At 46.2% G+C, this 27405-nt stretch overlaps 1 protein-coding gene across 1 annotated transcript in view; it reads left to right on the top strand.

Moving 5' to 3' along the window:
• Window positions 1-27405, top strand: part of abcg2a (ATP-binding cassette, sub-family G (WHITE), member 2a) — a 138524-nt gene that overhangs the window by 46827 nt on the left and 64292 nt on the right. The window contains exons 5-10 of the mRNA XM_055635188.1: window positions 176-290; window positions 3760-3912; window positions 5413-5570; window positions 8057-8208; window positions 10824-10928; window positions 17253-17506. Of these exons, the coding sequence (XP_055491163.1) occupies window positions 176-290; window positions 3760-3912; window positions 5413-5570; window positions 8057-8208; window positions 10824-10928; window positions 17253-17506 (937 nt within the window). The remainder of the gene's footprint in view (window positions 1-175; window positions 291-3759; window positions 3913-5412; window positions 5571-8056; window positions 8209-10823; window positions 10929-17252; window positions 17507-27405) is intronic.

The following is a 27405-nucleotide window of genomic DNA, read 5'->3' as shown; positions in this document are numbered from 1 at the left end:
AGGCTGTGCCCTCTGGTCCTGGACTCTCCCACTAGTGGAAACATCCCGTCCACATCCACACAATCCAGGCTAGGATGCATTCAGATCTGGTTTGTGTGTATAGAACTATCAGAGAGCCAACGTTGGTTTATGCAGGTTTCTTTCTGTGAAATAACATTTGTACGTTGCTTCCCAGCTTATTGGATATTTTGGCTGCCAGAAAGGATCCGACAGGTTTAAAAGGACAAGTACTGATTGACGGTGCTCCGCAGCCTGCTAATTTCAAGTGTATCTCTGGCTACGTCGTGCAGGTGAGGACGACTCCTTTGGGGAAAACATTTTTGGAGTTTTATATATTTTGGAGGGAAAAAAACCGACCCAACAATGATCCAAAGGGCAGTCACGGTGGCACAGAGATAGAGTTGCTGCCTCACAGCGGCCGGAGACCTGGGTACCATGCTGACTACGGGTGCTGTCTGTACGTTCTCCCTGTGACCTGCATAGGTTTTCTCCAAGATCTTTCCTTTCCTCCCACACTACAAAGGCGTGTAGGTTTGTAGGTTAATTGGCTTGGTATAAATGTAAATTGTCCCTAGTGTGTGTAGGATAATGTTAGTATGTGGCGATCGCAGGTCGGCACGGACTTGGTGGGCCGAAGGGCCTGTTCCGTGCTGTATCTCTAAACTAAACTAAACTAAAAGTGCTGGAGTAACTCATTGGGTCAGGCAGCATCTTTGGAAAACACGGATATGTGCGTTTCGGATCAGCAACATAGAACATAGAAAAATAGGTGCAGGAGTAGGCCATTCGGCCCTTCAAGCCAGCACCACCATTCAATATGATCATGGCTGGTCATCTAAAATCAATCCCCGTTCCTGCTTTTCGTTCATATCCTTGATTCCTATAGCCCTACAAGCAAAATCAGGACCCTTCGTCAGACACGTCCACACCCAAAACGTCCCCTATTCGTGTTTTCCAGAGATGCTGCCTGACCCGCTGAGTTACTCCAGCACTCTGTTTTTTTATACATAAACTGGCATCTGCAGTTCCTTGTCTCTAGTATGCGGTTCCACACAATGAGATTACACTGTTAGTCATACAGCACGGAATCAGGTCCTTCGGCCCAACTTGTCCATGTCGACCAAGGTGCCCCATCTATACTAGATCCATCTTGTCCCATATCCTTCTAAATCTATCCTATCCCTGTACCTGTCCAAATGTCTTTTAAATGTTTATCGTACGTACCTCAACTACCTCCTTTGACAGTTTGTCCCATATACCCACCACCCTCTGTGTGACCAAGTTTTCCTTAAGGTTCTTATTCAATATTACCCTCTCACAAGTAGACTGAGCATCCTTAATCTTTGACTCTCTCAGAGAAATGTGAGGTGTTGCATTTTGGGAGCATTTACATGGGCAGGACCTTGGGGTAGAATTTAGAAGATTGAGGGGGGATCTTATAGAAACTTTCAAAATTCTTAAGGGGTTGGACAGGCTAGATGCAGGAAGATTGTTTCCAATGTTGGGGAAGTCCAGGGCAAGGGGTCACAGTTTAAGGATAAAGGGGAAATCCTTTAGGACCAAGATGAGAAAAACATTTTTCACACAGAGAGTGGTGAATCTCTGGAACTCTCTGCCATAGAAGGTAGTTGAGGCCTGTTCATTGGCTATATTTAAGAGGGAGTTAGATGTGGCCCTTGTGGCTAAGGGGATCAGGGGGTATGGAGAGATGGCAGGTACAGGATACTGAGTTGGTTGATCAGCCATGATCATATTGAATGGCGGTGCAGGCTCCAAGAGGTGGCCGACTCCTGCACCTATTTTCTATGTTTCTATGTCTATGTTTCTACAGTGAATGGCAGGGCTCTGGGTAGAGTTGTAGAGCAGAGGGATCTAGGAGTGCAGGTGTTGTACATTAGTTCCTATGCATCTGCATCTACCTAAGCATCACAGGTAGATAAGGTGGTCAAAAAAGGCGTTTGGCACATTGGCCTTCATCAGTCAGCGTATTGAGTATTGAAGTTGGGAGGTCATGTTGCAGTTGTATCAGACATCGGAGAGGCCGCATTTAGAATATTGTGTTCAGTTCTGGGCACCATGTTAAAGGAAAGATGTTGTCAAGCTGGAAAGGGTGCAAAGAAGATTTATGAGGATGTTGCCAGGACTAGAGGGTGTGAGCTATAGGGAGAGGTTGAGCAGGCTGGGACTCTATTCCTTGGAGCGCAGGAGGTTGAGGGGTGATCTTATAGAGGTGTACAAAATCATGAGAGGAATAGATCATAGTCTCTTGCCTGGAGTGGGAGGAGGGGGGCCGAGAACCGGAGGACATTTGTTTAAGGTGAGGGGGGGGAAAGATTTAATAGGAACCTGAAGGGTAATGTTTCCACACAGAGGGTGGTGGGTGTATGAAACGAGCTGCCGGAGGAGGTAGTTGAGGCAGGTACTATCACAACATTTAAGAAACAATTAGATAGGTACATGGATAGGACATATTGAATGGTGGTGCTGGCTCGAAGGGCCAAATGGCCTACTCCTGCACCTATTTTTCTATGTTTCTATGACAGGTTTAGACGGATATGGGCCAAACACAGGCAGATGGGAAATGTTGGCCGGTGTGGGCAAATTGGGCCAAAGGGCCTGTCACCACACTGTATCACTCTATGACTTTCACTTTAAAGTTATGCCCTCGTATTTGAAATTTCCACCCTGGGAAAAATCTTGTGACTATCTACCCTGTCTATGCCTGTCATAATGTTATATACATCTGTCAGCTCTCTCCTCGACTTCTGACACTCCAAAGAAATTAATCCAAGTCTGTGCAACCTCTCCCTGTAGCTCAGGGGTTGCCAACCTTTTTCGTCCCATTTACCCCTGGCAACTTTAATAGCATATAACAATGGTAGTCAAAAGTGCTGGAGAAACTCAGCCGGTTGCAGCAGCATCTATGGAGCGAAGGAATAGGCAACATTTCGGGCCGAATTTCGGATCGAAACGTTGCCTATTTCCTTCGCTCTATAGATGCTGCTGCACCCACTGAGTTTCTGCAGCACATTTGTCTACCTTCGATTTTCCAGCATCTGCAGTTCCTTCTTAAGCACATAACAATGTTATTTCACTTATTTATGAACAACTAATGATGAACAGAACCAAACACAGTCAGTCAATGAGAAAAAATATGTACAAATCCAGAATCAACAAATGTAACCCCTGGGCGTAAATTTACCCCTGGTTGGGACCCCTTGCTGTAGTTAATCCCCTCTAATCCAGGCAGTAATCTGGTTAAACCCCTCTCCAAAGCCTCCACGTCCATTCTGCAATAGGAAGACCAGAACTGCACGTAATACCCCAAATGCTGCCTGACCAAGGCCCGATAAAGTTGAATCATTCATGACTATTTAAGGGCCTGTCCCACTTGGCGATTTTTTGGGGCGACTGCCGGCATCATATCAGTGTCGCCAAAAGATTTTGAACGTTTCAAAATCCAGCGGCGACAAAAAAAATGTTGCGACACTTGAAAAAACACCGCGCGTCAATACGTCGTCACGCCGCAAATTTTTCGGTGACCTGATGCGTCAGTCATTGATCGGTGAGTGGGACAGGCCCTGGAGTCCGACAAAGCTGCATCTTGTACCCAATGCCCCGACCAATGCTGATGCAAGCACATTGTGTGGCCACTTTCATGGAAGGTGTGGCTTGGACCCCAAGATCCCTTCCCGACCTTCCCTCTACTCAGCCAGCAGTGCCTGTAAGCTCACTGTGGTCGCTAACTCTGCCTTTCAGGATGACGTGGTGATGGGCACTCTCTCGGTGAGGGAGAACTTGCAGTTTTCTGCCGCACTGCGATTGCCGAGGACTATCCACAGCCAGGAGAAGAGAGAAAGAGTGGACAAGGTCATTAAAGAGTTGGGCCTGACCAACGTAGCCGACTCCAAGGTTTCGCCTCATTTTTGCCACCTTTGCTGAAATGTGATTTTTCTTTACCGTTTTTATGAGCAAGGTTTAAAGAGCCAGCAATCACTGTGAAAATAATCTAGTATTTACTAGTCATAGTCATAGAGCACAGAAACAGACCCTTCGGCCCAAATCATCCATGCTGACCAACTTGCCCATCTCAGGTAGACATAAATGCTGGGGAAACTCAGCGGGTGAGGCAGCATCTATGGAGCGAAGGAATAGGTGATGTTTCGGGTCGAGACCCGAATCGTCACCTATTCCTTCGCTCCATAGACACTGCCTCACCCACTGAGTTTCTCCAGCATTTTTTTCTACCTTTGATTTTTCCAGCATCTGCTGTTCTTTCTTAAACAAGTTGCCCATCTAAGCTGGTTTGCCTGCGTTTGGCCCATATCCCAAAAACGTTCCTATTCACGCACCTGTCCAAATATCTTTCAAATGCTGTTTTTAGTCCCTGCCTCAACTACCTCCTCTGGCAGCTCTTCCCATTCACCAACCACCCTCTGTGTGAAAAGGTTACCCCTCTGGTTCCTGTTAAATCGTTCCCAACCACCTTAAACCTATGTCCTCCGGTTCTTGGTTTCTCTGTGCATTCACCTGATCTATTCCCTTATATACAGCTCATCCCTCAATAATGTCCTAGGCTGCCCAACCTCTTCCTGTAGCTCAGGACCCTTGAGTCCTGTCAGCATCTCTGCACTCTTTCCAGCTTAACGCCATCCTTCCTATAGCAGGGTGACCAAAACTGAACGCAATACTCCTAGTAACATTGGAAGGACTCAAATTCAAGATCAATATTACTATAGTTTGTAGTAAATGGCCAGAAGAATTTTTGATGTGGATCATAGTTATACGGTAAACAGAGTTTGATGCCAAATATAAAGGGCGGCAGAGAGGTGCAACTGGTAGAACAAAAAATACAAACATACCAACCATGCAATACCCTGACTGACGAAGGCAATGTGCCAAAAGCTCTTCTTCAAAAGAGACCACTCTATGTCTTTGTGGAGTGTTGGTCAAGTGGCTGCTTTGCGCTGAACGCTGTCAGATTTTGTATTTGACATCATTAAAGCGGCTGATCTAATGCAGATTTGGGCATTTCCTTTCTACACACTTTTCACGTGAGATATCTTGTGTTGTAATTCCCAGTTGCCGCCACAGATGTTCTATTTCAGAAACTAGACAAAAATGCTGGAGAAACTCAGCGGGTGAGGCAGCATCTATGGAGCGAAGGTATAGATGATGTTTCGGGTCGAGACCCTTCTTCAGGTTTCGACCCGAAACGTCACCTATTCCTTCGCTCCATAGATGCTGCCTCACCCGCTGAGTTTCTCCAGCATTTTTGTCAACCTTCGATTTTTCCAGCGTCTGCAGTTCTTTCTTAAACATTCTATGTGAGTTGAATTTGTCATTGAGGTAGAAAGCCGAAGTGTCACGTGAGTCCGCGGTTGGTTTACCTTGTGGTGGTGTTTTAACCAGGTTGGAACTCCATTCATCCGGGGCGTGTCGGGCGGAGAGAGGAAGAGGACTAACATTGGACTGGAGCTGATCATTGATCCATCCGTCTTGTTCTTGGATGAACCCACCACCGGGCTGGATGCCAGCACGGCCCTCGCTGTCCTGATGCTGCTGCAAAGGTGCTCTCAGTTTGTCTCATTACTTAAATACAACATGGAGCAGTATGGCAGGCGACAGGCCCTGTGGCCCACAGTGTCCATGCAATACAATCAGTTTTATTCGTCACTTAAACGTGAAATGAATTTGCCAGCAGCGGTACAATGAAAAAGAACACACAAAAACACAATCAAAATTTAACACAAACATCCACCACAACATTCATCACTGTGGTGGAAGGCACAAAAATTGGCCAGTCCTCCATTTCCCCCCCCCGTGGTCAGGACCTCAACCCTCCGCAGCCGCCGCTGTGGGCATCCAGATGAGTGAAAGTCAAGGTAAGTCCTGAAACGGTGCCTCCCCCACCAGAGACCGCGGCTTCAGGTTGGTGTAGGCCGCAGGTTGGTCTAGGCCGCAGGCCAGCGGTCAAAGATTTAAAGTTCCCGCTGCGCCGCAACCAGAAGCTGATGCCAGATTAAACCAATCTGCCTGCACATCATCCATATCCCTCCATTCCCTACATACCCAAGTGCCTATCTAAAAGCATCTTAAACACCACTACTTACTAAACATTGCTGTAGAAAGCATTTAATCAGGATGCATCACAGCTTGGTTTGGGAACAGCTCCATCCAAGACCGCAAGAAATTGCAGAATTGTGGACGCAGCCTGGACCATCACACAAACCAACCTCCCATCGACTCCATCCACCTTCACGCTGCCTCGGCAAGACCAGCAGCATAATCAAGGGCCAGTCTCACCCCGGTCACTCCCTCTTCTTCCCTCTCCTATCAGGCAAGAAGTACAGAAGTGTGAAAACGCACACCTCCAGATTCAGGGACAGTTTCTTCCCAGCTGTTATCAGGCAACTGAACCATCCTATCACCAACTAGAGAGCGGTCCTGACCTCCCATCTACCTCATTGGAAACCCTAAGACTATCTTTAATCGGACTTTACTGGACTTTATCTTGCACTAAATGTTATTCCCTTTATCATGTATCTGTACACTGTGAGTGGCTTGTTTGTAATCATGTATTTTCTTATGCTGACTGGTTAGCACACAACAAAAGTACCTCGGTTAAACGTGACGATAAGCTAAACTCAACTATTGTATCTGCCTTCCCCAACACCCCCAGCAGCGTGTTCCCAGGTATCCATCACCTTGTGTAAAAAAAACTGGCCACACACATCTCCTTTATATTCAGCCCATCTTACCCATCTTTGAGTATAGAAGCTGGGATGTAATGTTAAAATTGTACAAGGCAATGGTGAGACCAAATCTGGAGTATGGTGTACAATTTTGGTTGCCCAATTATAGGAAGGATGTCAACAAAATAGAGAGAGTACAGAGGAGATTTACTAGAATGTTGCCTGGGTTTCAACAACTAAGTTACAGAGATAGGTTGAATAAGTTAGGTCTTTATTCTCTGGAGCGCAGAAGGTTAAAGGGGGACCTGATAGAGGTCTTTAAAATGATGAGAGGGATAGACAGAGTTGATGTGGACAAGCTTTTCCCTTTGAGAATAGGGAAGATTCAAACAAGAGGACATGACTTCAGAATTAAGGGACAGAAGTTTAGGGGTAATATGAGGGGGAACTTCTTTACTCAGAGAGTGGTAGCGGTGTGGAATGAGCTTCCAGTGGAAGTGGTGGAGGAAGGTTCATTGGTACCATTTAAAAATAAATTGGATAGGCATATGGATGAGAAGGGAATGGAGGGTTATGGTATGAGTGCAGGCAGGTGGGACTAAGGGGAAAAAAAAATTGTTCGGCACGGACTTGTAGGGCCGAGATGGCCTGTTTCCGTGCTGTAATTGTTATATGGTTGTTATATGGTTACCTCCAGAGTATGGCCTCTTTGGCATTTATTTAGTCAGAAATCTTTTGCTCTTTACCGGATGCTGCAAAGACCATCCTCTCTACAATTTCCTTCCTTCCTGCTTTCAAGAGAGAGCTAGATAGAGCTCTCAAAAATAGCGGAGTTGGGATATGGGGAGAAGGCAGGAACGGGGTACTGATTTGGGATGATCAGCCAAGATCACATTGAATGGCGGTGCTGGCTCGAAGGGCCAAATGGCCTACTCCTGCACCTATTGTCTATTGTCTATTAAATGTTGGGATAGTCCCAGCCTCTGGCAGCTTGTTCCATACACCAGCCGCCCTTTGTGTAAAAAAAAGTTACCCCTCAGATTCCTATTAAATCTTTTCCCCTTCACCTTAAACCTATGTCCTCTGGTCCTCGATTCCCCTACTCTGGGCAAGAGACTCGGTGCATCTACTCGATCTATTCCTCTCATGACTTTGTACACCTTTATAAGATCACCCCTCATCCCCCTGCGATCCAAGGAATAATCTCAGCCTACTCAACCTCTCCCTGTCGCTCACACCCTCTAGTCCTGGCAACATCCTCGTGAATATTTTCTGTACATTTTTCAGCTTAAGATTTGTAGATACTGCTCATTGTTGTGGAGGGATAAGGACTGATGGTGTTCACTTTTGACTTTTCCCAGGATGTCAAATCAAGGTAGAACCATTATCTTCTCAATTCATCAGCCAAGATATGCTATCTTTAAGCTGTTTGGCAGTTTGACACTTCTTGCTAAAGGGAAACTGGTTTTCCATGGTCCCTCCAGAGAGGCACTGAGTTATTTTGCTTCAATTGGTGAGTTGTTTGTGAATTAATCGGTATTTTGTTGCTGAGATTTGACTTGAAAGGGCAGATACTTTAGACTTTTAGATTAGAGATACAGCCTTGAAACAGGCCCTTTGGCCCATTGTGCCCATGCTGACCAGTGATCACCCCGTACACTAGCGCTATTCTACACACTAGGGACAATTTACAATTTATAGAAGCCATTTAACCTACAATCCTGCACGTCTTTGGAGTGTGGGAGGAAACCGGAGCACCCGGAGAAAACCCACGTGATCACGGGGAGAACGTACAAACTCCGTTCAGACAGCACCCGTAGTCGGGATGGAACCCGGGTCTCTGGCGATGTAAGGCAGCAACTCTACTGCTGCTCCACCGTGCTGCCCCAAACTTATTCAAACAAATGGCATCTCACTGGAAACACAGGAGACTGCACATGCTGGAATCTTGAGCAAAACACAGAACGCAGGAGAAACTCAGCAGGTCAGACAGCATCTGCTGAGGGAATGGACAGGCGACGTTTCAGGTCGGGACTCTTCTGCTAAAGCTGGAAAGGAGAGGTGGGGGTGGGACAAATAGGTAGATGCAGGTGAGGGGGGGGGGGGGGGGCGGTGATTGGCAGATGCGTGGAGTAAAGGAAGAGGCCTGGACGTGAAATAGAGACAAAATAAATGAGCAAAAGGCAGTGAAATATAAAACCATGGCAGGGATATGGGTGGAAGGGGCTTGAGTGGGGGGGAAGGGACAAACCAATCAGTCTATAGAAGGCGTGGCTTTGCTCTGGGTGCTCCGGTTTCCTCCAAAGACATGCAGGTTTGTAGGTTAAATGGCCTCTATAAGTTATAAATTGTCCCGAGGGAGTAGGATAGCGCTAAAGTCTTCCAGCACTTTGGGTTTTGCTCAAGATTCCAGCATCTGCAGTTCCTTGTGTCCCCAGCAATCTGTAGAAATCCTGTGGATTAAAATTCACCAGTGATTTGATGGTTCACAGGTCTATAAGTAATTGGAAAATAGTAATTGCCTTACATTTTCAGGTCAGATTAAACAAAGTTTTATTTTCTGGGTTAATATTTTATTTTATTATTCCCTTTGCAATATTAAACAGGATACTCCTGAGAAGTTAATAACTCAGCTGAATTTTAAATTAGTAATTAAAATGTTTTTAATTAATAATTTTTATTACCAGGTTACATATTATTAATTTTGTATTATTTTATTCTTATCAATTAATAATTAATTGATTGATGCAATGAATTGAGTAATAAACGTAATAAATAAGTTAGTTAAAAAATGAATTGATTATTCAAGTAATTAATAAATTAAAATATTAACTCATTTTATTGATATTTATATTGGGCTCTTTTATCAGTGATGACAATAGACAATAGGTGCAGGAGTAGGCCATTCGGCCCTTCGAGCCAGCACCGCCATTCAATGTGATCATGGCTAATCATCCCCAATCAGTACCCCGTTCCTGCCTTCTCCCCATATCCCCTGATTCCGCTATCTTTAAGAGACCTATCTAGCTCTCTCTTGAAAGCATCCAGAGAACCTGCCTCCACCGACCTCTGAGTCAGAGAATTCCACAAACTCACAACTCTCTGTGAGAAAAAGTGTTTCCTCGTCTCTGTTCGACATGGCTTACCCCTTATTCTTAAACTGTGGCCCCTGGTTCTGGACTCCCCCAACATCGGGAACATGTTTCCTGCCTCTAGCGTGTCCAAACCCTTAACAATCTTATATGTTTCAATGAGATACCCTCTCATCCTTCTAAACTCCAGAGTGTACAAGCTGCTCCATTCTCTCAGCATATGACAGTCGTGCCATCCTGGGAATTAACCTAATTTTATTATTAATGGGGAAATATATCGAGATTGATCCCTGGGATGGCGGGACTGTCATATGAGGAAAGATTGAAAAGACAAGGCTTGTATTCACTGGAGTTTAGAAGGATGAGGGGGTATCTTATAGAAACATATAAAATTATAAAAGGACTGGACAAGCTAGATGCAGGAAAAATGTTCCCAATGTTGGGCGAGTCCAGAACCAGGGGTCTCAGTCTTAGAATAAAGGGGAGGCCATTTAAGACTGAGGTAAGAAAAAACTTTTTCACCCAGAGAGTTGTGAATTTGTGAAATTCCCTGCCACAGAGGGTAGTGGAGGCTAAATCACGGGATGGATTTAAGAGAGAGTTAGATAGAGGTCTAGGGGCTAGTGGAATCAAGAGATATGGGGAGAAGGCAGGCACAGGTTATTGATTGAGGACGATCAGCCATGATCACAAAGAAAGGCGGTGCTGGCTCAAAGGGCCGAATGGCTTCCTCCTGCACCTATTTTCTATGTTTCTATAAATTGCTGTCAGTGTTCTAGTCAGATTGAATGAACAGTTTTGAACATAATTAACTGCTATATTTAAAAGGGAATTAGGTGTGGCCCTTGTGGCTAAAGGGATCAGGGGGTATGGAGAGAAGGCAGGTACAGGATACTGAGTTGGATGATCAGCCATGATCATATTAAATGGCGGTGCAGGCTCGAAGGGCCGAAAGGCCTACTCCTGCACCTATTTTCTATGTTTCTATTTTCTGGGTTAATATTTTGTCTTGTTTTATTATCCCTTTGGTCAACAGGATACACATGTGAAGCTTTTAACAACCCAGCTGATTTTTTCCTGGACATCATCAATGGAGACTCAACTGCGGTGAACATGCAGAAAGTGATGGAGATGGATGCAGGTATACACTGTGCCACACAGCGCAGTTTAAACATTAATAGCTCGTAGTTGAAGGTTCAATTTCCTCCCCCCCACTCAGCAGATGTTAAACGCTGCTTTTTCCCATGTCCAATTCTTGTACTTTGGAAGACAGTTCCCGCCGACAAGAAAAATGAACAAACCAGCAAGGTGGGCTGACAAACCAGCCTAGGAGCTGGCCCTTCGGCCCACAATGTCCCTGCAGAACATGATGCCAAGTTAAACTAATTAAACCAATGATGCCAACTTAATGATGCCAAGTTAAACTAATCTCACGTATGGATATGTGATCCATATTATAATCATGATCATAATCATACTTTATTAGCCAAGTATGTTTTGCAACATACGAGGAATTTCATTTGTCACATAGTATTATCAAAAAAAAACATCCACCACAGTGACTCCTCCACATTCCTCACTGTGAGGGAAGGCGAAAACAACTTAAATCTCTTCCCTTCTTTGTTCTCCCGCGGTCGGGGGCATCGAGCCCCCCGTTGACGGGACAATCTTGACTCCCGTAGCCGGCGGCGCTTTGGGCCCCCCGCGTCGGGGCGATCCAGCTCCTGCATCGGGGGGATGTCAGCTCTTCCGTGCCGGGCGATCTACCCTGGGTCGGGGCTGGACGAAACCTTCCACGTCGTTTGGAGCTTCCCGACATCGGTCTACACCCGAGACTGCGAGCTCCTTGATGGTGAAATCTGCAGGCTGCGGTTGGAGAATCGATCCCAGGCAAGGGATCAGCTCCGGTGATAAGTCCACGGCCCCGCAGTGGGGCTCAAAGTCAGTCCCGAGCAAGCCCTCCAGCTCCATGATGTTAGGCCGCAGAGCGACCAGAGATACGATCCGGAAAACAATCGCATCTCCGGCAAGAAACAGATTGAAAAAAAAATGCCCTGACAGACTGTTGGCGAGGCTGGCAATCGTGCAGTGCCCCCTGGTGGCAACCCCTACATTCCCTGCATATCCATAAGCCTCTTAAATGCCACTCAACCATCACCCCTGGCAACTCGTTCCAGGCACCCACTACCCTCTGTATAAAAAGAAAACTTGCCCCGCACATCTGCTTTAAACCTGCCCCTCTCATCTTAAAGTTATCTAGTCTGTGAAATTTCTACCCTCGGGGGAGAAAGGTTCTGACTGTCCACCCTATCTATGCCTCTCATCATTTTATATACCTCTATCAGGTCTCCCCTCAACCTGTGGCGCCCAGAGAAAACAATCCAAGTGTGTCCAACCTCTCCCTGTAGCTGAAACCCTCTAATTATCCAGGCAGCGTTCTGGTAAACCTCTCTCCACCCTATCTAAAGCCTCCACATCCTTCCTGTTCGGAGGCGACCAGAACTTCACGCAATACTCCAAATACGGCCTAACCAAAGTCCTATAGAGCTGTAGCCTGATTTCCTGAGTCTTAAACTTAAAATCCCACAAACTATACATTGTTCCAACACAGCTTTACTGAAATCTGGAGGCACATCCATCCCAAGATGCATCCATGTCATTAGATTTAAGAGAGAGTTAGATAGAGCTCGAGGGGCTAGTGGAATCAAGGGATATGGGGAGAAGGCAGGCACGGGTTATTGATTGGGACATTTTCTATGTTTCTAGATGGTGGAAATTCTCCATGGTTTCAAGATTTAACAAATGATGTATTCATGGGATTACACGTATCTCTGCCCATATTTACTTGCCCCAGGTGATGGTAGATGCTTTTCAATTTGGAGGCTTGTGGCTAGTGGTGTACTGCAGGGTGCTGTCTGTGTGGAGTTTGCATGTTATCACTGTGACCAGGTGGGTTTCCTCCAGGTGCTCTGGTTTCCTCCAGCACTGAGTTTGGCTGAAGGGCCTGTTTCCATGCTGTATGATTCTGACTTGCCACATTGCTGATGTGCTGTGTGTGTAGTGTCACCTATGGCCAAGCAGGGCAAGAACTGCAGGTTTTATTCTTTAAAGATACCAGTGAGCAACTTTAATTTAGTTTCACTTGGTCTGCATGTGGAATGAATGGATGAAAGATGTGGCCCACTGTCCACGCCGACCATCGTTCACCCGTTCACACTAGTTCTATGTCACCCCATTCCCTGCACACTAGGGGGCAATCTACAGAGACTGATTACCCTTCAAACCCACACAATTTAGGATGTGGGAGGAAACCGGAGCACATGGAGGAAACCAACACAGTCACGGGGAAAACATGCAAACTTGCGGGTTTTCTCCGAGATCTTCGGTTTTCTCCCACACACTACAACACGTGCAGGTTTGTAGGTTAATTGGCTTGGTATAAATGTAAATTTTCCCTAGTGTGCGTAGGGCAGTGTTCATGTGCGGGGATCACTGGTTGGTGCCCATTAGTCTTTGACATTTCCACCCTGGGAAAATGTGTCTGACTGTCTGATACTGACTGTCTACCCTATCTCTGCCTCTCATCATTTTATACACTTCTATCAGGTCTCCCCTCAACCTCTGGCGCTCCAGAGAAAACAATCTAAGTGTGACCCTGTAGCTGATACTCTCTAAACCAGGCATCATTGTGATAAACCCCTCCTAGTTACCTATGCCGCTCATAATTTTGTAAACTTCTCCCAATGTACAAGTTTATGAACCTCACCAAATACTGTATGTCCATTATTGGACTTTTCTGTTAAGCGGCATTCGGTCCGTTGGCTTGTAGGCGACGCCGGCTTTTGGGTAGGTGGCGTTTCGGCAGAGCGGCCATTCGGTGAGTTTGCTTTAAGGTGACATAGCCTTTCGGTTAGTTGGCTTTTAGGCGTCCCACCCTTTCGGTTAGTTTGGATTTAGGCGTCTCACCCTTTCGGTTGGTTGGCGTTTCGGCTTTGTGTCTATTCGGTTATTTGCCGTTTCGGCTTTGTTTCCATTCAGTTATTTGGCTTCTACTTCTTTGCTTCGGCTTCTCATCCATCGGCGCCACATCCGGGTACCGGGTTACTGAGTTGTCGATACTCCAAACTCAAATGTGGAGTATTGCGTGCAGTTCTGGTCGCCCCATTACAGGAAGGGTGTCGGGGCTATGGAGAAGGTGCAGAGGAGGTTTACCAGAGTGATGCCTGGATTAGAGAAGGTTTCAGCTACAGGGAGAGGTCTGATAAACTTGGAAGAGCACCAAGTGTTGGAGTAACTCAGCAAGTCATGCAACATCCATGGAGAAAGTGGATAGGTGATGTTTCAGGTCGAGACTCTCCTTCAAACTTGGGTTGTTTTCTCTGGAATGTTGCTGGTTGAGAGGATTCTTGACAGAGGTATATACAGTTAAGGGGCTGTCCCACTGCGGCGACCTAATCCGCCAGTTCAGAAGAGTGTCTTCGACCTTCAAGCTCGAGGGCACTCGCCTGGAAAACCTCGAGCTGGATCGACCGTCAGCGATGAAACCACGAGCTGCATCAACCGCGCACACACGGCACGCACACCACACACCACACACACACACACGCACCATTCACAGCCAAACCCTCACAAGCTCTGACCTGCAGAAAATCGAGAGAGGAATAGATCGGGTAGACACACACACACACACACACAGCGCTGTCTGAAATTCACACCCACGATGACAGGAAGGTAAAAGACGGCGGCACAGTGTACGGTAAGTCCTTTAGAGAGTGCAGAGGGGAGGAGAAGGGGAGAGAACGGGGGGGGGAGAAGTGGGAGAGAAGGACTGGAGACACTTTTTAAGAAGCCAGACAACTTATAATAAAGTTTAGCGGGCATTTAACCTATCGGTCGGTTTTCCTGGTCCTGAAAACTCCAATGAGCCAACTAAAATGACCGGTCAGCGAAGGAGATTGCCTACGGCTGCCCTCGACTGCCTGTAACTACATAGCGACCCCACTCCACTGCACTATGAGTTAAAAAGAACCATGCTGACAAATTTATACTCGTCGAAAATATTTCAACATGCTGAAACATTTGCCGCAACCTAGCTGAGGCCGCTAGTAGGCGGGAACTTCCCTCGAGCATGAAGGAGAGTTCCAGTGACCTCATAGGACCTCCTAGGACCACGTGTCGACCATACTGCTCTCTAAACTTGCAGATTAGGTTGCCACAGTGGGACAGACGTTTTATGAGAGGCACAGATAGGGTAGACAGTCAGAAGCTTCTTTCCAGGATGGAAATGCCTAACACTAGAGGACATGGCTATAAGGCGAGCGGGGCTAAGTTTAATGGGCGAGTTTTTTTATAGAGTGGGTGATTGGTGCCTGGAATGTATGGTCAGGGCTGGTGGTGGAGGCAGATACCACAGTGGTGTTGAAGAGGTTTAGACAGGCACATGGAAGCGCTGGGAATGGCGGGATAAGGATCATGTAGATGCAAATCAGATCAGTTTAACTTCCATTCTGATGTCGGCTCCCAACACGAGACGCCACCTGTCTGTACTCGCTGGAGTTTTCGAAGGATGAGGGGACACCTCATTGAAACTTATCAAATAAAGTAGGTATGTTACAAAACCTACCTTCAGCGGCGCTGCAAACTGTCACTGTGCGCGACTTTGGCGCCTTTGACAGGGGGCGGGTTTAATTTTCCAGCCTGTTGAAATCGATTTTTGTCAGGCTGTTTAGCTGCTGAAGAATAATCACTCCGACATCGGTTTTATTTAGTATTTTTTAAACTGCACTGGATATTTTAAGAGCAGGAGTAATTTAAAAATCAACTTCTAAAACCGTCAACACCGACAATGGGGATGGATTTCACGTACGGAACAGGTAAAGGAAAGCCGTTTATTTTACATATAAGCGTGCTTCTTAGGATCCCTTTAATCAAAATTTTACGTTGCAACAAGGTGATTTAGGACCCATATGAACCGGCAGTATTTTACCTGCCGATATGGGGTTTAAATTCACTGCTACCGCAACGTTCCAAACGATCGCATTCCACAAAATCCCACTAACAAGATGATTAAAATGGCCATTAATTTACGGGAATTAAACACATTCCTTCCATTTGGCCTATAAATTCATGACAATGAGATTTAAAAATCATGTTATATTGTGAATTCTTGTGTGAATGTTATTTGGACACTTAGGCTATTTAAAAATGTTAACCTTTTCTTTAGAAATTAATAGATGTTTAGATCTAGTAATTGCATTTTGTAATTAGCTACAATTAGGTAATTAACTAATTATATGCTTTAATTTCAGGTGATCCAAGTAAGATTGTTTCATATTTGTTTCAGAATGCTTCAATCTATAATAACTGAAACATTTATTTAGTTCTCTTAATTTTTAAGAAAGCTATGGGCTTTTGACTGTCCTTGATCACAGCTTTTGAGTTAAGAATGGAAAAGCAATAGGGAACAAGATGCTATTTCTGAGTATGAAAATGCCATAACTTTTTTAATACTGAAGATATGAAAGTAAATTAGGTGTCAAATTAAACTTCTTTTTATGCTTTATCTGATGGGATAAATTGCAGCTAAATAAAGAAAGGCCTGGATAGAGTGGATGTGGCGATTATGACTTGACAGAGTCCAGATCAAGGGTGCAGAGAGTCTAGGACCAGAGGCCACTGCCTCACAATAAAAGGATGTATCTTTCGAAAGGATATATGAGGAGGAATCTATTTTGTCAGAGGGTGGTGAATCTGTGGAATTCATTGCCACAGACGGCTGTGGAGGCCGAGTCAGTAGATATTTTTAAGGTGAAGATTGACGGGTTCTTGATTACTAGGGATGTCAGGGTTTATGGGGAGAAGGCACGAGAATCGGGTTGAGAGGGAAACATAGAAACATAGAAACATAGAAATTAGATCAATATGATCATGGCTGATCATCCAACTCAGTATCCCGTACCTGCCTTCTCTCCATACCCCCTGATGCCCTTAGCCACAAGGGCCACATCTAATTCCCTCTTAAATATAGCCAATGAACTGGCCTCAATTACCCTCTGTGGCAGAGAGTTCCAGAGATTCACCACTCTCTGCGTGAAAAAAGTTCTTCTCATCTCGGTTTTAAAGGATTTCCCCTTTATCCTTAAGCTGTGACCCCCTTGTCCTGGACTTCCCTAACATCGGGAACAATCTTCCTTTCATGAAAGATACATCCATGATTGAATGGCGCAGTAGACTTGATGGGCCGAATGGCCTAACTCTGCTCCTAGAACTTATGAACTATCCATGTTCTCCAGAGATGCTGCCTGACCCGCTGAGTTACTCGAGCACTCTGTGTCCTCTAGAGTTCTGTTTATGGATCAGGATAATGCAACTCAAATGTCTATGTTTGCTTCTTGCAGAATGTTGTGTTTAAGAAGGTTTGGATTTTGAACAACAAAAACTATTTAATTTTTTTCTCCCGTCAAAGAAATGGTTCTGGGTGAAACCGATTCAAGTAGGGAAAATCCCATAGCAGAGAACCTGGAGGAGGAGTTTCACAAATCCAGCTACTACAGGGAGATGATGTCCACATTAAAGAACATTTCTCAAGAAGATCTTGGAGAGGCTGATTTGGTTTCTAGAAAGATCACTTACGCAACTTCATTCTTCCACCAATTGAAGTGGGTGACCAGGAGATCATACAAAAACCTCCTCAGGAATCCTCAGGCCTCCATTTTTCAGGTAAGGTTTAAGTCCATGCTGCTAAATGGTCTGGCATCATGTATAAAATCATGAGAGGAATAGACTGGGTAGATTTATTTAGTTTCATTGAGAGGTACAGGGCGGAAGCAGGCTCTTCGGCCCACCGAGTTCACGCCGACCAGCATAGTGACATTATCCTACACACACGAGGGACAATTTGCACTTACACCAAGCCAATTAATCTGCAAACCTGCACGTCTTTGGAGTGTGGGAGGAAACCGAAGATCTCGGAGAAAACACACGCGGTCATGGGGAGAGGGTACAAACTCCGTACAGACAGCACCCGTAGTTGGGATGGAACCCGGATCCCTGGCGCTGCAAGCGCTGTAAGGCAGCAACTCTACCGTTGCGCCACCGTGTCACCCCACGCCCAGAGTAGGTGAATCGAGGACCAGAGGACATAGGTTGAAAGTGACGGGGAAATTATTTAATAGAAATTTGAGGGGTGACTTTTTCACACACAGCGTGGTTGGTGTATGGGACTGGCTGCCAGAGGAGGGGCGCAAACAGGACTATCTGAGATGGGACATGTTGATCTGCATTGGTGAGCTGTGCTGTCGGGCCTGTTACCATGCGGAATTACAGCATTTAACAGACTTTCCGGCTTTTTATTCTGCCAAAATGATGGAGTTAAAGAGCTGCATAACAGGCCCTTCGGCCCACCTTGTCCATGCTGACCTAGATTTTGCTGTGATTATCCCAACGTTTAAGAAACTGTTAGACAGGTACTTGGATAAGACAGGTTTGGAGGGATATGGACCAAATGCAGGCAAGTGGGACTAGTGCAGCTGGGACATTGTGGGCCAGTGTGGGCAAGTTGGGCTGAAGGGCCTGTTTCCACACTGTATCACTCTATGACTCTAGCAGAGCTACCGAGTAGTACAGATTTTACGTATTTTGTACGGAAATGCGATAAGAATACGATGTATTTGTTAAATATGGATTTTTTTTTTAAATCAGTCCGACTTCATGTTTCATCCTGCTGCTTCATCTTGCGTATGCGTGCACAGCCTAAAGTTGTAGGACAACTTGTTCTATTTGATCTTATTTGATAGTGCACGCCAGGTTGATTGCATTTGTCAAAACAGGGCGGACCACCTGAAGGTTACCTCTAAAAGTGATAGCACATTAAATCTATTAGTATTTTAAATTTCAATATCTGGATGATTAGTTTTGTAAGCCTTGATCTGCCTGTCCCGCTCCAGGTTTAAACAGTGCTGTCAGTTTAGCGCGTGGGAATTTAAACGAAGAGCTGTCGGCTACAGCTCTATGGGTTTTAAATATAGCACTACCGGCTGGAGCATTATGTGCTTCAAACATAGCGCTATGGCCACAGCGCTATGTGTCACTGTTCAGGGAGGGAGAGAGAGAGGAGAGAGGGAGAAGGAGAGAATGAGAAGGAGAGGGAGCAGGAGGGATGGAATAAGAGAGGGAGAGAGAAAAAGTGGTGAGAGGGAGGAGGAGGGAGGGTGGGAGGGAAAGACGGAGGGAGAGGGAGGGAAAAAGAGGAAGGAGGGAAAGAGAGGAAGGAGGGAGAGAGAGCGAGGGAGGGAGAGGGAGGCTTCCAAAATGGCTTCTACATCATCATCTGGTGCTAAAAGCAGGAAGCAGCCGTTCAAACAGCCGTATGCAAAGAGATGGCTATGAATGCACTGTCAAGTAAGGTGCGTAGAAGACATGTCAATTGGTAGCAAAGTTATGCATTCTTGTACTTATGGATATTACCGCGCATAAAAAACATTTTTTTCAGCAAAATGGCACCGCGTAAAAATACTGATTTCCTCAGCAAAATACTGATTTTCAGGTACTGGAATACTGAAATGCTCTGACAAAACTTGGCAGCTCTGCTCTAGTGTAGCTGGAACATTGTTGGCCTGTGTGGGCAAGTTGGGCCGAAGAGCCAGCTTCCACAATGTATTACTCTATGTCATTATCAGTGTGGTACGAGACAGATGTAGCTGTTTTGGATGCTACGTCTTAATTTAGTTTTGTGCTACAGCATGGAAACAGCCGTTCCGGCTCACAAGTGTCCACACAGACCATTCATCACCCGGTCATGGGCGGAAATCCCGGGGAGGGGGGGGGCAGGGGACTACGTACCCCCCCCACAGGTTTGTAATCCGAATTTTGAAAACTCAGTGAATACATTTAAAAACAAATCTCTGCTTTCTGCAAGACAGCGGGGGTGGGACAGATGATCGAGGGCTCCAATTGGACGAGAGAGAGACGTCGGTCAGCAGACAAAGGGGGGGTGGGTTGATGATTCAGCGTGATGATTGCTGGAGGGAGGAAGTTCTCCAGAGTTGACCCACTGAGTTTACTCCAGCACTCTGTGTCCATGTTCTCCCAGAGGATGCCGCCTGACCCACTGAGTTTACTACTCCAGCACTCTGTGTCCATGTTCTCCAGAGATGCTGCCTGACCCGCTGAGAGTTACTCCTAAATATTTTTCTTGTGATGGAACCTTCGGCCCAGCTCGTCCATACTGACAGAGATGCCCGCATTTGGCCCATATCCATATCCAAACTGCTGCTTCTCATCTTCGCCGGTTTCCTCAGAACTAGGCCGGGAAGGAATGTGTCGGGTCCCACAAAAAACGTCTTAAAAAGTATGTGGAATTCTAATTCTAGCAAAATCATGAGTAGAATTAGCACCATTCGGCCCCATCAAGTCTACTCCTCTACTTGGCTGATCTATCTCTCCCTCCTAACCCCATTTTTCTTCCTGCCTTCCTCCCCATAACCTCGTACTAATCAAAAATATATCTATTTATGCCTTAACAAAAAATATCCACTGACTTGGCCTCCACAGCCTCTGTGGCAAAGAATTCCACAGATTCACCACGCTCTAATTAAAACATTCTCCTTCCTAAAAGAACGTCCTTTAATTTCAGGCTATGGCCTCTGGTCCTAGACTCTACCACTAGTGGAAACATCCTCTCCACATCCACTCTATCCCACATCCACTCATTTCAAGTGACCCTTTCTCTATTCTGTGCGTTTCAATGATGACCCCCCCCCCCCCACATTCTTCTGACCCCCAACAAACTCCAACAGTACAGGCCCAGTGCCGACAAATGGTTTAAAATTAATGAAACAATTGATGCACAGCCTTGCATCTGTTGCCAAGTTTCAGCACACAATGGGCAGGTGGTAATATTCAATGTTGTCGCAATATTCTGCCAGTGACTCAAACAGTCAGACAGCCCTTGGGCCCAACTTGCCCACACCCTGTAGCTCAGGCCCTCGAGCACAGGAACAGGCCCTTCAGCCCAACTTGCCCACCCCGACCAAGATGCCCCATCTACATTAGTCCCATCTGCCCGTGTTTGGCCCACATCCCTCTAAACCTGTCCTGGGCGGCAGTGTTAGCTGTGAGGAGGATGCTAGGAGACTGCAAGGTGACTTGGATAGGCTGGGTGAGTGGGCAAATGTTTGGCAGATGCAGTATAATGTGGATAAATGTGAGGTTATCCATTTTGGTGGCAAAACGGGAAAGCAGACTATTATCTAAATGGTGGCCGATTGTGAAAGGGAGAGATGCAGCGAGACCTGGGTGTCATGGTACACCAGTCATTGAAAGTAGGCATGCAGGTGCAGCAGGCAGTAAAGAAAGCGAATGGTATGTTAGCTTTCATTGCAAAAGGATTTGAGTATAGGAGCAGGGAGGTTCTACTGCAGTTGTACAGGGTCTTGGTGAGACCACACCTGGAGTATTGCGTACAGTTTTTGGTCTCCCAATCTGAGGAAGTACATTATTGCCATAGAGGGAGTGCAGAGACGGTTAACCAGACTGATTCCTGGGATGTCAGGACTGTCTTATGAAAAAGACTGGATAGACTTGGTTATACTCTTTAGAATTTAGGAGATTGAGGGGGGATCTTATAGAAACTTACAAAATTCTTAAGGGGTTGGACACGCTAGATGCAGGAAGATTGTTCCCGATGTTAGGGAAGTCCAGGACAAGGGGTCACAGCTTAAGGATAAGGGGGAAATCCTTAAAAAAACCGAGATGAGAAAGAACTTTTTTCACACAGAGAGTGGTGAATCTCTGGAACTCTCTGCCACAGAGGGTAGTTGAGGCCAGTTTCATTGGCTATATTTAAGAGGGGAGTGAGATGTGGCCCCTGTGTGCTAAGGGGATCAGGGGGTATGGAGAGAAGGCAGGTGCGGATACCTGAGTTGGATGATCAGCCATGATCATATTGAATGGCGTTGTGCATGGTTTCGAAGGGCCGAATGGCCTACTCCTGCACCTAATTTCTATGTTTCTATGTTGTTTCTATCCATGTACCTGTCCAAATCCATTTGAAATGTTGTGACTCTGTGACTTAACTGAATCCATCCAAGTTTTTCTAAGCCCATGGACAAAGTTTCTTGGCGCTGGAGTAACTCAGCGGGTCCATGCAGCATCTCATGGGGAAACCTAACTAAAATGTGTTCCAAGACCTGAATAATTTCTGCAGAATTATCACTTCATCTACCATCCTTTCTTAAAATATCGGCCCCTAAAAAAATCTGAGTCCAAAAGTTGAAACAAGGAAGAGCAGATGCTGGTTTACAAGAAAAAAGGCACAAAATACTGGAGTGACTCAACGAATCAGGCAGCATTTTCTCTGGAGAACATGGACAGGTTTATGCTTCTGTCTGAAGCACAGTCCCGATCCAAAAGGTCACCTATCCATGTTCTCCAGAGATGCGGCCTGAACTGCAACTACTGCAACTCGGAAAGTCTGATAAATTACGAAATTTTTCGGCCCGCGGACGAGAAAGGTCAGGAGCCACAATTTGAAGCCTTTCCTGACCAGGTACCCGTCCAAATGTTGTTTAAACATTGTAATAGTCCCTGCCTCAACCACCCTCCTCGTTCCATACATTCCATACTGTGGAAAAGTTGCCCCACATATTCCTATTAAATTTTTTTCCCCCCCTCCCTTAAACCTATGTCCTCTAGTTCTTGATCCCACCACCTGGGTTTAAAGACTCTGTGCATTCAGTAATTATACATGTCTAATAAAATAGTCCCCTCAGGTTCCTGTGGCTCCAAGAATAAAGTCCTAGCCCGCCCAACCTCTTCCTACACACCTCACAAGGGTTAGACAATGTCCTGCAACTAATTGCCCTTTGACAATAGACAATAGACAATAACATAGGTGATGGAGTAGGCCATTCGCGGCCCCTTCGAGTCAGCACCACCATTCACTGTGATCATGGCTGATCATCCCCAATCAGTGCCCCCCGTTCCTGCCTTCTCCCCATATCCCCCTGACTCCGCTATCTTTAAGAGCCCTATCTAGCTCTCTCTCTAAAGTATCCAGAGAACTGGCCTCCACCGCCCTCTGAGGCAGAGAATTCCACAGACTCACATCTGTGAGAAAAAGTGTTTCCTCGTCTCCGTCTAAATGGCTGAACCCTTATTCTTAAACTGTGGCCCCTGATTCTGGACTCCCCCAACATCGGGAACATGTTTCCTGCCTCTAGCGTGTTCAAACCCTTAGATAATCTTATATGTTTCAATTAGATCTCTCATCCTTCTAAATTCCCAAGTATACAAGCCAGATCCGTTCCATTTCTCAATCAATATATGAGCCAGACCCGCCCCATCCCGAGAATTAACCTTGTGACCCTACGCTGCACTTCCTATCCCTCTAATAGCAAGAACGTCCCTTCCTTAAAATTTGAGACCAAAACTGCACACAATACTCCAGAAATCCCTTGATGGTTCTGCTAGTTTAAAGAATATTACCATGTTACGGTTATCGGAAGGGTAATAGTTTGATTATATGGGTTTCTGCAGTGCCCAGGAAAAACGGGCAGTTTAAAAAAGAAAAAACCTGAAACCTATTCTGCTGGGCGGGGTCTGGCATCGAGGTTCCCGGCGGCATTCATGTTCGGACCTCCCGAAAAACTTTCGGATCGTCGGGGTTACACCCCAACGTATGGGGACCAGGCAAGGTTGCGTTAAATATTCTCTATTAGCAAATAAAGCTCAAAACCTGCTAACCACTGCTCACCAAGTCTAGAACTAGCGACTAGCACAGCTCCTGTTCGATGCGAGGAGCGCTAGCTACTCCTGTTTACCTCTTAAAAGCCCGTGAAACGACCCCCCGGGTCACGTGTCCAGACCCGACCACTGACGAGGGTTTGCTGGAATTCCCAGTCCCCATCACTAGGGTTCCGACTACAGGATGATGGTTGAGGGGTGATTGGAATTCTGCAGAGCTGTCTTATGCCACCCATTATGTGGAAAGGAAGACACTGGAATCAAAAGACAAAGTGCTGGCAGGAACTCAGCAGTCAGGTGGCGTCAGAGTTGCGATCATTATTTAGTTTGTGCTGCTTACCGATCATCCTACCGGCAGGACTCCGAGTGTCCTAGCTACAGGGAGGTGGTCAGGTCTAGGACCTCTATTTCCCTCTTGGCGTGCCGGTAGGTCAGGGATGAATCTATAGAGTGAGTAATTCCAGAAGAACAGATATTGATGCCTTTTAATTTTATTATATTTTATTTATCCAGCGTGGATGAATCAAGAACCAGAGGACATTGAACATAGAAAAACAAGAAATAGACATTTATTTCAGGTGAAGGGGGAAGGCCATAAGAACCTGAAGGCAACCTTATTCTACAGAGTTGGTGGTGGAGGAACCTATCTACACCCTAGGAGTATTTAATGGCAGATGCAATAACAAAACTTTTAAACAACATTGGACAGGTCCTGTAGCATGGATATACAGTAGACAACAAAGCTGGAGTAACTCATTGTAGCCAAGGCCGCATTCTGGGAGGAATGGGCGCGTTTTGGTCGCGAGCCTTCTTCGACTGATAGTGAGGGAGGTAGGGGTGAAATAGATAGCATGTAGTCGGAGACTAAGACTTTTTATAGAACTGGTGATGGGGGAGGATAGAGAACAGAGGAATCAAGGGACTACTTTAAGTACTAGGTTCAAGTTCATCACCCGCATTTGGTAGCAGCTGCCCACGTGAAATTAGTGCTGTTCCTCCATTTGAGTCTGAGCTTCACTCTTTGTACAGATGTGCCTAACATGAAAAGAGACTAGCTAGCGAGTTGCATCTCATTGGCCTGGACGGTTTGGGCCGAAGGGGCCTCTTTTTTCCGTGCTGTAGGACCGAAAACAATGGATCAGAAAGGCACACCCTGTCCCTCGGATGTGTTCACCTACCAGAAATCTCTGAAACAGAAGAAAATGTATTGACAAATGAGGAATGGAAAATCTAAGACCATCTAAAACAGTCATTGATTATGATCTATTTTTGCTCAAAAAAAGGTTATGAATTTCCAAATGGCCCTTGGATTTGATTGTTGTGGAGCCATATTCTTTTAGTTCTTGTCAGTGCAAAATTAACACGGCTGGAATTCAAAACAGTTTAGTCAAGATCTGTCCAGACGTACATTGTACAGTTTAAAAGACTGTAAATATGAATTTTTTGTCCGTTGACAGCATTGCATGAAACATCGAGGCACTTTAGTTTATGTTTAAGTTAATTAGGCTCTCCCCCTGCGGCGCCCTAACTCTGCGATTCACACGGTGTTTTTGCCCCACTCAAACCCGCAGCACAGTCGACAATGCCCCGACAACCTGGCCTAGGAAGTCTTGTAAGGTAGCGGAACTCTCCTTCATGCTCTAGGAAAGTTCCCGCATCCGCTGCCTGCCCCCCGCGCCTCGGCTAGGCCGCCCGCCTCGGCTAGGTACGGAAAATTTCAAGCATGTTAAAAATTTTTCCGCAAGTCAAATTGTTCGGCATGGTTTCTTTTTAACTCATATGCAGTGGAGATGTGGGTTTTCTGCTAGTAAGTTCCGCATCGAGGGCATCCATAGGCATCTCCTTCGCTGACCACCGGGGATATAAATGCGCATTTTAATTTGGCTCATGGTAGTTTTGCCAGGCCTCAAGGAAAACCGACGGTTAGTTCAATCCCCTCTAAAAAACTTTATTGACATCTTTAAAAGTGTCTCCACTCCTTCTCCCCCCCTCCTTTCCTCCCCCCCCTATCCTTCTCCCACCCCCTCCTTCGTCCCCCCCCCATTCTCTCCCCTCCCCTCCCCTTCTCTCTCTCTCTCCCCCCCCTTCCCTCTCCCCTCCGCTTCTCTTCTCCCCCCCTTCATCCCCTTCTTCCCCCCCATTCTCCTCCCCCCTTCTCTCCCTCCCCCCTTCTCTCCCCCCCCCTTCTCTCCATCTCCTCCCCCCCCCTTTCTCTCTCCCTCCTTTCTCCTCCCCCCGCCTTCTCTCCACTGCGTCTCTCCCCCCCCCTTCTCTCCCCCCCCCTTCTGCTCTTTTTCCCTCTGTTCTCCCTCTCCTCCCTTTGTCCCTCCTGCCCCCTCTCCCCCCCCCGTTCTCTCCCCCCCCCCCTTCCCCTCCTCCTCCTCCCCCCCCTTCTTCTCCCCCTCCCCCCCCTCTCCCCCCCTCCCCCCCTCGACTCTCCTCTCCTCCTCCTCTCTCCCCCCCTCACTCCCCTTCTCTTTCCTGCCTTTTCCTCTTCTCTCCCCCTTCTCCCCTTCATCCCCCCCCCCCCCCGTGCTTCTGTAAAGGACTTACCCAGTACTCTGTTGCGGTGTTGTTTGGTGTTGTTTGTGTGTGTGTGTGTGTGTTGTGTGTGTGTGTGTGTGTTTGTGTCGCGTGTGTGTGCGTGTGTGTGCCGGGTTTTTCGTTGTGTTCTGTTTGCTTGTGTGTGCGCGTGTGCGCCCCACGTGTGGCGTGGTGTGTGCGTGTGCGTGTGTGTAGCGTGTGCGGGGAGTGTGTGCGTGTGGTTTGTGGCGTGTGTGTGCGTGTGTGTGCGCGCGCGATGGCACGTCCTGCAGGCTCCCATCACAGTAGTTCCTTTTATCCAGGAGATTTTTCCTTGCAAAAATCACAGCAGTGTGATCATTTGGCAGAGGCTGAGCAATAGTTAATGGGAATCAGTGCTAGAGTTTGCATGTCAGGGAGGCCCACTAGGGCAGGACTTCCATTGGTAGTGTTGTAAAGCAGAAGGATCTAGGAGAGCTGGTTGCGTAGTTTTTGTAATGTGGCGAGACAGTAGATAGGGTGATCAAGAAGCTTTGGCTACATTGGTCGTTGTCATTCTGATATTCAGTATAAGCCCCTTCCGCAACTACCAGAGAGTCCTCTGGCGCTCGTTCAATACACCCATACCACATTTGTTGAAAAAATAACCCCTCAATTCCTGATTAAATCTTTTTCCCCTTCACCTTAAACCATGTCCTCTGTCCCTCGATCCCCTACTTCTGGCAAGAGATGTGGGTGCTTCTCATCATTGTATACACCCTTCTTTCACATTAACAATTCTTCAGCAAGTTGTTGATCTTTATTGAAAATTTACTGTACCCTGCGATGTGAATTTTAAAATTATTGAAAAAGCGCGAAGCACAGCAAATAATCTGCTGCCTCACAGTCCATGACCTGTTCGATATCCTGATCTCGATGCTGTCTGTGTGGAGTTGCCTGTTCTCTTCTCCTCCTCCCTGTGACCGTGGGGATTTTCTTTTTTCTCCGGTGCCATCGTTGATTTGGAATGTCATGTCCAAAAGTTTTGCCCACTACTCAACCCTCTTTTGGGTGAACTTATAAAATTCTTTCCTGAAAGTCCTTACATACACACGACATCCACTAGGCTCTATCCCCTGGCTCTCCTTTGTTGTCCATTTTCCCTAGTGTTACATCCTCAAAATCCAATAAACAAATTTTTGCTTTCTCTAATCATCACTCTTTTTCAATCGTGGGCTTCTTTATGCCCTGAAGAACACGTGATTACGCAGTTTCTCCTCTGAAATGGCTTTATTAAAAAAAAATACATTATTGGGATTTGTTCCTCCCAAATTGTGTTCCATATAATGTTGCAAAGTCTTCAACTTGGCACC

This window comes from Leucoraja erinacea, chromosome 1, assembly GCF_028641065.1.
Source record: "Leucoraja erinacea ecotype New England chromosome 1, Leri_hhj_1, whole genome shotgun sequence".
NCBI lineage: Eukaryota > Metazoa > Chordata > Chondrichthyes > Rajiformes > Rajidae > Leucoraja > Leucoraja erinaceus.
Note: the sequence above shows the minus strand (reverse complement) of the source record. Positions and strands in the feature narration are given on the sequence as shown.